At 32.2% G+C, this 12,954-nt stretch overlaps 1 protein-coding gene across 2 annotated transcripts in view; it reads left to right on the top strand.

The window, feature by feature from the left end:
- Nucleotides 1–8,538, top strand: part of LOC145277546 (hypoxia up-regulated protein 1-like) — a 145,298-nt gene extending 136,760 nt beyond the window's left edge. The window contains exons 24-25 of one of the 2 annotated variants that reach the window (XM_080129016.1): nt 2,997–3,092; nt 6,973–8,538. In XM_080129016.1, coding sequence (XP_079985142.1) covers nt 2,997–3,092; nt 6,973–7,064 — 188 coding nt within the window. In that variant the 3' untranslated portion in view covers nt 7,065–8,538. The remainder of the gene's footprint in view (nt 1–2,996; nt 3,093–6,972) is intronic. The other variant, XM_080129017.1, reaches the window with a different exon arrangement.
- Nucleotides 8,539–12,954: the final 4,416 nt, after the last annotated feature.

Here is a 12,954-nt window from a genome sequence, read left to right as displayed (position 1 = left end):
TCATCTTCAAAAAATTAAATTTCTTACACATTACACACAATACTTCAAGCAAACTACAACATATATAAAAAGAAAAATTGGTGAAAATGAAATAAATCACAATATTTATTAATCCATCAAAAATTCAAGCATGACTGTTTTCTTGTTTGAATTTTGGATAGATTAATAAATGTTGTAATTTAATTTTTATTTTCACCATCAATTTTAGTTGTTTCTTTAATTGCTCTATCTAGTATATTAAGCTTTTCATTATCTTGATAGGTTCTAATTTTAAGATAATATTTGATTTAATTACAAAGATAAATATAATCTTAAAATCGCATAGAGAGAGGGGGTGGATATCTTATAACCCAAAAATGTGTTGCACCAAATTTTTAGATCTTTGACTGTCTATGTGCTATCCATTTCTTTGCACCTTCATGAAATACATATCCAAATTTTGAACCTTCTTAATAAAATGGTGTCAAGAGTTTCTTTTTGTAAATGCAGAAAATAGATTTTTGCCATTTGACACTTTATAATTTCTGTTGAAAATTATTCACTTTCTTGAATGCCAATCTGAATTTACTAACGTTGAGATAATTACCAGAACCTTTACTAACTTTTTTTTTTTAAATATTTTTTTGATGCTTTTCATTAGTTGCTTTGTGTAATTCAAATGGTTATGGGCAAAAGTATTGATACATATATTTACTTTGGATTGTTCAGACTATTTGCATCATGGATATTATTCTCACCATGTGTAGACTGATGTAATCTACAACCTTTCTCAGGTACATCTTGCTGAACTCTGAATCCATAAACACTTTTAAACTGAGCTCTTTATTTGATCTTGATATGGTGCAAAGGATAAAGGTATTAAGTAACAATCTTCTGCAGGCTGAAGGTTCAATCCTCACTACAGGTGCTACTAGAATAAAATAAAAATTACTTTCTAAAGACTTTTACCTGGTCATGGCTGATGAAAGAATAATCAACCCTCCCCTATGGATTAAATAAAGGGTTCAATTCTAAATTCTCTATAGATTCTCAAAGTTCAGCATGATGCATCTAGAAAAGGTTGGAGATGACATTATTTGAAGCATAAGAATATCGAAGATGAATAATTTAAATGATGCAAATTATCAATCCTCAACTAAAAATTCTAAATATATTTTTAATGACTCTAAAATATTTTAATAGGAATTTTTTAAAGTTTATAATCATTATACTCTATGCACTTTCACTTAACATTTGTTTTTATTTAAAGTTTATAATATTTTTAAAAAACCTTAAATTTATTTTAAATGACAAAAGTTTTTCCAGACAACTGTTGCTTTGCACCAATCACATGTCAGAATCTGCAAAATAAAGCTGCAATTAAATTAAACAATGCTTATAAACGCTTATTAACATCTTTGCACTGAAAAAAATAAATCCAACATCATAGAAATTAGCAAAAGCAATCTAAAATAATATCAGATAAAATTACAAGAGCCATATTTTATTTTCAGTTTTCATTTATAAAATCAGCAGGTCACAGTCATGAGTAATTTGTCTGTGAACATTTTTAGACAAATGTTGAATAGTAAATATTACTATTGAATATTATACATATTATTTTAAAGGAAATTAGTTCCAAACAATTTATTTTGGTTTACCTGCTAACATGTGTTATATATATATATATATATATATATATATATATAAATCATTACTGTTATCAACATAAAGCCTACTTCTGGAAGAAATAACATCGCTGACTCATGATTACTTATTACAATAATGTTTATCTGTTATGTATATATGAATACAAATACATTGCACATGACTAAAATGAAATAAATTGTTTGGGATTAATTTCCCAACTGTATTCTATTAAGAAGCAATTTGATATACATAGTAGGTTTACATTTTTAATTGAACTTAATGCGAAAACTCTAGGTAATTTAAGCAGCTCCTTAAAGGTATCTTGTCTGATTTTTAAAGTCCTATCCAAATAGCATTAAAGCTGATAGATGATAAATTTCAGTTGATATTGTTGTACCATGTTATCTATATAAATAAAATGAATCTATGTACGTGTGTGTGTCTGTGTGAGTTTATATAACTGATAAACTCTTAAACTACTGGTCACACAACACTGAAATTAACAGGAAATAATGATCATGCACCAAGGATAGTTTATAATGAGTAAAATCTTTGAATGGATGAATAACGCATACAGAAATATATCTGCAAGTTGAAATGCAAAATGTTCATTTCAACTTGCCAACATATTTCTATTACTTTTGTGCATGCACAAATTCATTCATAGTCATCATAATCATAGCTAGAAGTCGTTCAATTATAAATCTTATGTATCTGTCAGGTTAGCTCAAATGGTAGAGAAGGCTGGAGCGCTAAATGAGAGAATGCAGCTAGAGTGCTAAATGATTTTGATTCTAGCTGATGGCACCCAAGTAATTTTCTTTTTCTTTTGAAACCAGTACTATATTTTAGGTACAATATAATATTCAATAGAAAATTGGCTCTGTAATAATAAATAGGAAATCTGCATGAATTAAAATATATTTAAGCATATTTTACGACCAGCAAGGTAGTCCCCCCCACTAGTTGGCAATAAAATAATATAGTTACAATTAAAAAAAAAAAAAAAAAAATACTTAGTCAGACTCAAATTATAGCTTGATACATTTTTAAATAATGTCCTAAAAAAAAAAAAAAAACAGCAATAGGATAATTAATTTTAAATCAAACAATATTGTCGGAATTGTTTACTAGTTTTAGTTTTTTGATTTAATTTCCAATAGTTTTAATTTTATATTGTAAAATCGTATGGTTAGTTGAAAGTTTCGTTAATTTGATTACAAATAGAGCAACAAATATAAAAACTATGTTGCATGCATTTTAGTGCATGTATCCTAGTTTTGTTTCCAAATCTTCTGCTCACTGCTCGTCATAGTTCATTTAGACTGCTTCTCATGTGTGCCTCTTGATATTGCTCTTCTCGTCAGATTCCACATCAACTGAAGGTCCGTCCTATCCAAACGTTGATTCCTCACCTAGTGTGGAACCTCCTAAAAATGAACAAGAAAATATTGTAACAAGTGGTGAGTCTTGTTTTACTCAATGCTGACCTTGACCTTGTTAAGCCTGTTAACCTGTGCTTCAATTGCTTCTCACATCTTTTTTTGCTTGATTTATATTTTTTTGTGTTTTACTCTGAAAACTTTCCTTTCTAGGGAATAAAATTGATTTTTTGGTGAAATGGCTGAAGCAGTTTAAGATTTGAAATTTGCAAATATATAAAGCAAAAACTAAGCACGCAAAGGATTAGATTTCAAAAATAATAATCCCCCCCCCCCAAAAAAAAAATGTACAAAGTTAAAGAAACCTTCTTCAAAAAAAAAGAAGGTAGATTTCAAATTGTAAACTGCTTCAGTATTTTGGTGGGATGCTGGTTAGATTGATGATTATTAAATAACAGATTTTTAAAAAAATTGATTAACTTCGTTTCTGTATTAATCGGGAACAAATGTTCACTGTAAATTGTAGGGCTATGTCAAATTCAAACAAACTGGAAAAACCATAGAATCTGTTCTGTAATTTTTTGTCTTGTACATTCTTCATAATAAAACATATCTGTATCCAGGTTCCAGAATAACTGCAGTTATTGACCTTAGCATCGATCTTCACTGACTGGTCATGATTGTCCATGTGGTAGCAATCGTTCACCAATTTTTATACACTTGAAAAGGAAATAAAACCCAAATGGGAACATCATAAAGTCAACGGGGCTAAATTCAACAAATTCTGTTCATCACTAATCAATAATTTTATACTGAACAAAATAAACCCAATGATTTTTTTCACCAACACGAGCTGAAATATCAAAATAAATAATTTGTAAACCTTTCCATTTATCACATCCCAAAACAAACCACAGAATGCAGAAAGGTTGTAAAATAACAGAAAATGTTAAAAGTATCTAAATGATTCATCTCTAAACTTGACATGGATGTCACATTGACACACACACACACACACACAAAGTATAACTAACAACCATATCAGCTGAAGTGAATTTGAAAAAAAAAACAGCATGATCATACTACTCTTTATACACACCATTCCAGTAATTATAGGTGCAATTGGACTCACAAAAAAGAATTTCAAAAACTATCTGACAGATATACCTAGTGAACTAAGTGCAAGAGAAATTCAAGCAATTGCAATTGAAGGGATGGGTAGAATCTTGAAATCTTTTGGTTAAAATGTATGAGATAGTTGGTGAATATCTGGCATCCAGTAGATTGATAAATTAAAAAAAAAAAAATCCTGGATGGAGTAGAGGCAGCAGTCACTATGTGCATATCCATAAACAAATGAGACGATAAACTAATGCTTCCATGTACACAGTTGAATTATCAGAAAAAAAAAATGATCTAGCATTTGATGAAAGGAAAATACATCATTTTTATTTATCTTTGTCTGGCCTGGTAGCAATTGATAGCAAAATCTTAAAGCATTCTTATCCGCATGAAATATTGAAAAGGTACAATTACTGTTTGATGAAGTTTTGGCAGATTGGTAGTCCTCATCTAGCTCCCCAGTCATGTAAGTATCACAGGAAATCAGATGGCTGACATACTTGAAAATAAAAGCAAATACAGATTACAAAACTAAGGTGATATAATGCATGAAATCGCAATGTGGAATATCTTAAACAACAAATTATATAAACATCAATTGACAATTGGAAGAGAGAATGTGAAATAGCCGATCAAAGACAAGATGTTGTATTTAGCAGCCAGAATCAAACCTGTATATAACGCACACACACGCATTACTTGAAGCAGAAGATGCACCTATTTTATTTAAGTGTACAAAATAAAGGAATACACATACCAAATTTCTTATGCTTGAAATTAATCTGTACCTTTATAAGGTCACCATTCACCCATGTATGGAGTATTGTTGTCACATTTGGGCTAGTGCATCTGCTACTAGTCTCTCACTCCTGAACAGGGTTCGCCAACCTGATAGGTCTTGAACTGTCATCTAGGCTTCAGCTTCTGACTCATCGATGAAATGTTGCATCCCTCTGCCTGTTCTACAAGTACTTTAATGGTCAATGCTCTGACGAACTACAATCACTTGTACCCCCCTCGACGTAAATACCCCTGAAAAACCCGACAAGCAGCTAAATCCCACCCCTTCACAGTTGAGATCCCTAGGTGTAAGAAAGCCTTCTACTCCAATAGTTTCTTCCCCAGAACTGCTGGACTTTGGAACTCCCTTCCGGGATTCTGCTTTCCCAACTGTACTGACATGCAGAAGTTCAAGTGTAATGTGAACAAACATCTTGCTACTGATCTCCCTTCATAATACCCCTGCAACTTATGTCCCCAATATTAGCCCTCTACTTCAAAGTGGCACTGTGCCTTGTTTGGGGTGAAAATTGAATTATATATTGGCAATGCTATTTGAAAATGTATCTTCATCACAATTGACTAGTTAAAACAAAATCACTTCCAGGTCTTGTAGAAGTGTAAACATGCACTGCATGATGGTGCCTAGGAAGCAGACATTGTAAGTAATAGATGCTGGTTCAAGAAAAGAGGGAGGCAGAGGACTAAAAAATATTTGGTCAGAGTGCAATCACCCAAGAGGTATTAATGTTGTTTTTTATATATTGTTGAACATCAAAAAACATTGTTTGTGTATCAAACTAATATGTTCTTTGTTGAAAAAAAAAATAAATACCTCATTGAATGGGAAAGTTATGCTAGGACCAATCTTTGCAAATAATCTGGGTAAATTGTTTTTCTCACAGATAAGTCCCTGTAATTGGAGACGGTCTTGTTCTTATTTTCATTGGGAGACTTGCGTGGACAACCTCTGATCACACTAATAAAGTTTAAAACCAGTTAGGGGTCAACAGATTCCAGAGTTGGGAAGACTCAGAGCCTTCCTCCCTTTAAAAGCAGGATGGGTTGGAGTTTAATATTTGAGAGGGTTTGTTGATTTTCCTGAGAGCTGCAATTTGGTTAATATGTATCTCTGGGCAGGTTGGATTCTTTGGGGCTAACAGTCAAATGATTGTAATGAAACGTGTTTTGGTCTGGTTAAGCAAAGCTCTGCAAATCTACCCTTCAGCTTTAGGATGGTGAGTACCCTTGTAATATCTTTAAAAAAAAATTTTTTTATTTTTTTTTATTTAAAAAAAAAAAAAAAAAAAAGGCACTTATACATTACTGTCACGGAATAACTTTTGTTTTCATTTTGAAAATCGCAGAACTGGGGAAGACAATGCAATTTCAGAAAAACGGGGGGAAATCACATGCATTTCAATAATGATTATTCAAAACTATAAATATTAAGCCATACATTTTGACAACTTTGTTTCAGAATTTAAAATTTTGTGTAAAAAAAAAAAAAAAAAGGTTTATTAGAATTTTCTTTATGTTAATTTAATAAATGTTAAAATAATTAATATTTTCTTTCATGTAATTGTATTATTGTTGATATTTATGACTTCCCATGTTCTGAAATTGAATTGTCTCTCTCTGTTCCGCAATCTTCAAATGAAAACAAAGTTATTCTGTGACACTAATACACAAGCTGCAAAAAAAAAACTTTTATGCCATGAAATGACTTGTAGGGTTGATATGCCATAAAACAATCTCAATATTAACTGGTATCCATTAAAATACTCTTCACGTCTCCCCCTTCTGCAAAGTAGATATCAGTTCTGGTTAGTTTACTGATTGAATAATTAAGTTCAATATCAAATCAATAAGTGTTGGACTATGACTTTTTTTTGGTTACAAATAAATTGACAAGCAAATTGATATTTCTGCTTGACATGTTTCAATAGTAAACAAAAATTTGAAGATGCAACCATTTGCATTTCACTGAAATATTTTACGATAACCAATGTTAATGATTCTCAGATTTTCATTTTTTTTTTTTCTTTTGTTATTCCAGACTCTGAAAGTGCAAAATCAGCAGAAAAAGAAAGCAGCAAAAAAGACTCCAGTAAAGATGGCCCCCCACATAGAAAAAGTGGTGAATTGTAACGTCAGCTGATCTTAGAAGCACCACTTTAATGATTTTTCGGAATAATTTTTTTATGCGTGTTTGTCTGATTAGAAGTCTGTGTATGTCTGTGCGTATATGAGTGAGCAAAGGTTCTTTTTTTTTTTTTCTTTCAGTGGTTCGATTCACTGCAAAGACTCACCATCATTAGAAGCAAAAACTACACTCACACTTGATAACAAAACTGCTGCTAACTGCTCAGAGAACAAGAGAAAATCTAGGAATGGAAAAAAATTAATAAATTAAAACAAATAAAATAACTCATCCTTCTTTTATTCTCCTACTCATGTCCATGAAATAGAACCTGGTGACATTTGACCTTTCTCTTTACATAACCCGCCTCCCCCCTCCCCTATTTGTTGTCTCCTCCTCTCATACCCCACCCCCAACATTCCACTAACAGGGAACAAAACCAATTTCAATTGAATTATTTGTTGCTTTGCTTTGGTTCTTAAAAAAAGAAAACTACCCCAACCAATGAAATTGATCCTAACTACCCCCCACCCCATTTTCCCTTTGTGTTTATTTATCTGTTTTCTGTTATTGCACAATCTGTTTATGAATTCTGTTTTAACCATTCGGTTCAATTTTACAATAGGAGTGCCGTTGAAAAATGCTTTTTTTTCTTTGGTTTAGAAACTATAATAATAAACCTTTGCGTATAAGCCTGAATTCTAACTAGAAATTACTTTTTTAATTTATGCTTTAAAGGCTTCAAAATCACTAAATTGCCTAAGACCATGAAGTAAACCCAGTTCTGGAAATCCTCGATTATTACTTAACTAGCGCTGTCTCGGCTAAAGAAAATAGGCTTTAAAGTCTTTTTCTCATTCTACATGTCCTCACTCACACTAATTTGGAACTCCCCCCCCTTCTCTTCGACTCTCTTTCTCTCTAGCAAACTTTAGCACCTGATAGAAAAAGGTTATCAGCTGCTGACACTGTTTGCTGACCTAGTTTCAGTGTTCTTTTTCAAACATTTACCTATTAATAAGTTCATTTTTCTGACTTTTCCCCTATTAATTTGTTTTTTCTACCACTCTATGCATCCCCAGTCATGTTAATTTTGAATCTTCCCCTGTCTCTCTAACCACCTCTTTCTTTCTTGTGTGCAAACTTTGGCAGCTGACTGTTTTCTAACCCCTCCCCCATGCATTAATTTGGTATATGGTGATCTCAAGCGAATGAATTCCATAACTAGCTCGGTGTGATACTGAATCAGAATATGCATGGTTTGCGATTGTATCTTGGGTAGTTTCAAAGTTTTAGTTTGACACGCAGACAGATGAAAATGCAACTTTCCTTCATATAGTAGAAGATAAAAAAAATGTCAGACAGGTTTTTTTTTGTTTTTTTTGCATAAATTGTTGTAAAATTCAAAAGTAATTTTGATGCCTTCAAACTATCAATTAAAATCTAATTTCAGACTAAAATTAAAGTTTATAGGCAAAAGTCTATCATGTTTTTTTTTGTTTTTTTTTTTTTTACTTCAACCAAAGAAAACTATTTTTTTGACAGTTTTACCAAACCATTATAAAACTGAATCCACCATCGTGTATTTGACAACTGGTTTGTTCATTCAATGTCACATAGAATTAGCACAGAAGTGGAGAAATAAATTTTCCAACACCAAATTTTGGCAGGTTTTCTATATTCTGCTGGTTTGTTCAATTATTTTATGATCAGACCTTTCTTCAGTTTCTGCAAAAAAAAAAAAAAAAAAAAATCCGATTTGTCAAATAAATATTTCTATATTGCAGTTCTGTAGAAAAAAAAACAAAAATCATTTAAATAAAGATACTATTTTGAGCCATAAAAATGTTGTTTATGCTTTGAAAAATGGCAATTTGATTCAGTTCTAAAAATAAATTTCAATTTTTCTTATGTACAAAACCAGTTGTTTAAATTCTACATTTCTTGTCTTAAACATTTTTGAACATAGATATAAAAAGTTTATGAAGGAGTCCTTCAGCTGTGATGCCTAATGAATTTGAAAAAAAAAAAAAAATATGAAACTTATTTTCTTATTTTAACAAAATTTTCAAATCTATTTTGGAAATAAAACCTTCATTACTTCCCCTCCATATTTCAAGTTGTTTGTCTTTATAATGGCTGATGAATAACGTTTTTAGAGTCGTCTTTTTTTTTTTTTTTTTTTTTTTTTAACCCCTATTTCAAGCCTAAAAGAAAGACTGAGTCATTCATTACCTAATTTGTAAGTGAATTATTTTTTGTGAAACATGAATTTTAAAAAAGTTTATTTCAAATAATTATATCCGTGCTAATAACATGGTGGGAGAAAGAAACTAAAAAAAAAAAAATCCAAGTGTGTGAGAGAGATTACTATTTGGGTCTGATTTTGAAAATCCAGCAAGATAACTTTGTTATAATAGAATATCCTTTAACTTCTGATGTTGGTGCTCATCTGGTAAGTTTACAGGGTGGAATGATAAAAGTGTCACCTTAAAACAACACTACAGTTTTATTTTAAAACTTTTATTGAAAAAATCAATTCAGGTAACTTGATTATATAGTATAGCTGACATCTATTCAATGTAGCCACCTTCAACCTCAATCCCTGCCTCGATACTGATCTGGTATTGAGAATATGCCTTTTCCACAAGCGCTGACGGGAGCTTGGCAAATACTCGGCGAATGGCAGCGACTAGGCTGGCTTTGGTGTTATGGGAAGTCATGTTGGTAATGTTCTCTACGTATGACCGAACGAAGTAGTCCAGTGGGTTCAGGTTGGAGGAGGAATGGAGGTGGAGGAGCAGTGAAAGAAGGGTATAAAATCGTAGCACTCCTTCTGAAGCCAAGTCTGGGTTTCTTTGGACTTGTGGGCCGCTGCCAAATCCTGCTGCCAAACCCAGGGTCTGCCAGCAGCCACCTGATTGCATCAGGGGATCATCACACTTTTCAGCACATCCAGGTACACTTTTGTGTTGGCTTTCAAGCCGACTTTGAAGATGTGAGATGGACTGATATGGTCCTCAATTGAAACCACACCAAAGACCATAACTGTGGCTCGAAACTTTTTCATCACCGTCATTCCTGTCATTTGTGGCAATCCAGCGATGCAGTTTGAGGGTGCTGGCAATAGTCTTGCTGTCATAACTTGGATTGGTAGATAGCATGAGTTGCACATTTCTGATCTCGCTTGTTGAACCTTGTGTCACTTCCACACATGATAGAAGGTCAATATTACTCTTAGGATTTGTATATAACTGATCAACTAGTAGATGGTTTGCAAGTAAAAAAGAAAAACAGTTTTTATCGAACGGAAATGGAATCATATCATCTTTTCACTTTTACCATTCCACTCTGCATTGATTCATTAATAAAATTAGTGAGAGACTTAAAAAAAACTTCATGAATAATTAATATAAAAACATTTTTATTACTAGCCGTTTTTCCTCGTTAAAAACAAATAAAAGTTAAAGTCTGTTAGCTTAGAATGAGTGCTTTATGTCAAATTGATTGTTTAATATGGTTAGATTTATGCTTATTTTTGTATTAAATACTAATTCTTGTTGATATATATTAATTCCAAACTGTACATCGAATGAATACCATAACACTTAGTTCACTACACCTTGTCATAAGTCTATAGAAAATTTCAGCCAGATCGGCCCAGAGTAAATGTGGCGATTAGTCCCTGTGTCAACCAGATCGCCCAAGTGGTTTCAGAGAAAAAGTAGAACAAACTAAATATATAATCTACTAGTATATAAAAGGAACTTTGTGTATGTTGTGGACTCAAAAAAAAACAATTGGGCTGATTTTTATGAAATTTCACATGAAGGTACTTTATGTGCCTGGAAGTGTTCTTAAATAGGTTTTGTATCAGAATGTCTTCAATAAGTATCAGTAATTGAAATAATCTCATGAAAAAAGGAGCAGATTTTGACCAAAGTTAACACTTTTATACAACCTAACATCACAAGTGCATTTGAGAAGTTTTATCACTGCACAAGCAGAAAGGTTCAGCCTAGAAAATGTAGAATCTTTTATAAGACAGGGGCATATTCGAAATGAATGTTTCTTTTCAGAGCACAATTGAACCATGATACTTGACTTGTATTTTAAACTTTAATTCAAGCCATTAAATTTTATTTTTATAAAATCCACAGTAGGTTCTCAACAGTGCAATGTAGACTACAATATATTGTGGACTTTCACTGCGAGGAGGTATGTGAAGCTTCCTCCGAATACACTGGGGAGGGAGGCTCACTAGAGTAGGCAATCAATTGATTTTATTAAAAAATGGTCGATTTCACTGATTTCAATGACAAAAGTATGGGAGGGTGGAACATTTCTTGATCCTCATTCAACTCTGGACAACATTAGGTTTCCCTGCTTGTGTGTGTGTGTAATATCAAAAAAAGTGAAATTGTGTGTGTGTGTGTGTGTGTGTGTGTGTGTGTGTGTACATTTCCCTACCTAAATACTCTGTCAATTTTCGGTATACAGATACTGGGGTATTGAGATTTGGGAAAATCTTTTTAATCAGTTTTCAGCCAGAAATTTGGCTGTCAAGGGATTAAAGTTCAACAATTTGATCATTTAAAACTCTACCAAACTCCACTACCAGTTTTGGGTCTAAACACTTGAAATTTTAAATATAGGTTACTTGAACATGGATCAAACTTTTTAATTTGATTTGAGTCCAAAACAATAAATGTTAAGGGGTCAAAGTTAAAAATATTTTGACCTCTGTGGTCTCTACCAAATTACTGAGCCAATTTCTGATCTTAACATTTGAAATTTTACATAAAGGGTAATCAGAGATAGGACAAGCTGTATAATCGGTCTAGGTCGAACATTTGAATTGCCAAGGGGTCAAAATTCCAAAGATTTGACCTTTGCGGTCTCTAGCAAACTACTTAGCCAATTTTTGGTCTAAACATTTGAAATTTTACATAATAGGTATTCAGACATACAGCAAGCATTTTAATCAGTTTTGGGGCGAAAATTTGGCTGCCAAAAGGTCAAAGTTGAAAGAGTTGACCTTCGCAGATTCTACTGAACTCCTCTGCCAATTTTGTGTCTAAACACTTGAAAGTTTAGATGTAGGTAACTTGAACATGGGTCAAACTTTTTATTTCGATTTGATACCAAAACAATAAATGTTAAGGGATCAAAATTGAGGTCAAAGTTTTAAAAAATTTACCTCCGCGGTCGCTACCAAATTATTCAGACAATTTTTGGTCTAAACATTTGAAATTTTACATAAAGGGTATTCACACATAGGGCAAGTTATGAACAGTACATAGGGCCCAAGCAAAGCCTGGCTGAACTGCTAGTATATATATATATATATATATATATATATATATATATAATTATTTTTTTTACTATATTAATTAAATACCTACAGACACTAGTGTTTCATCCTTTCGGGAATCTTCAGTGCAGAGTGTCACGATTACCACCAGTCAACAGATTCGAACTCGGCAACACCAGCCATCTCTGGCTCGATTAGCAAAGACCGTATCCATTCAGCTACCATTAATCGCGTGAAATAACGTTGAATTTAAATATTTTAATTTTAAATGTTTTTTACGTCAGTCATATATATATATTTTTACTGGCTATTTCATATTTCAAGGTGAAGTAATCAACGTTGGTTTACTGATATGTATATATATATATATATATATATATATATATATATATATATGTATACTGATATATATATATATGACTGACGTAAAGAACATTTAAAATTAAAATATTTAAATTCAACATTATTTCACGCGATTAATGGTAGCTGAATGGATACGGTCTTTGCTAATCGAGCCAGAGATGGCTGGTGTTGCCGAGTTCGAATCTGTTGACTGGTGTTAATCGTGACACTCTGCACTGAAG

This window comes from Euprymna scolopes, chromosome 6 (genome assembly GCF_053919585.1).
Source record: "Euprymna scolopes isolate OS-2025 chromosome 6, ASM5391958v1, whole genome shotgun sequence".
Lineage (NCBI taxonomy): Eukaryota > Metazoa > Mollusca > Cephalopoda > Sepiida > Sepiolidae > Euprymna > Euprymna scolopes.
The sequence above is the reverse complement of the archived record's forward strand: the minus strand, read 5'-3'. Positions and strand labels throughout refer to the sequence as shown.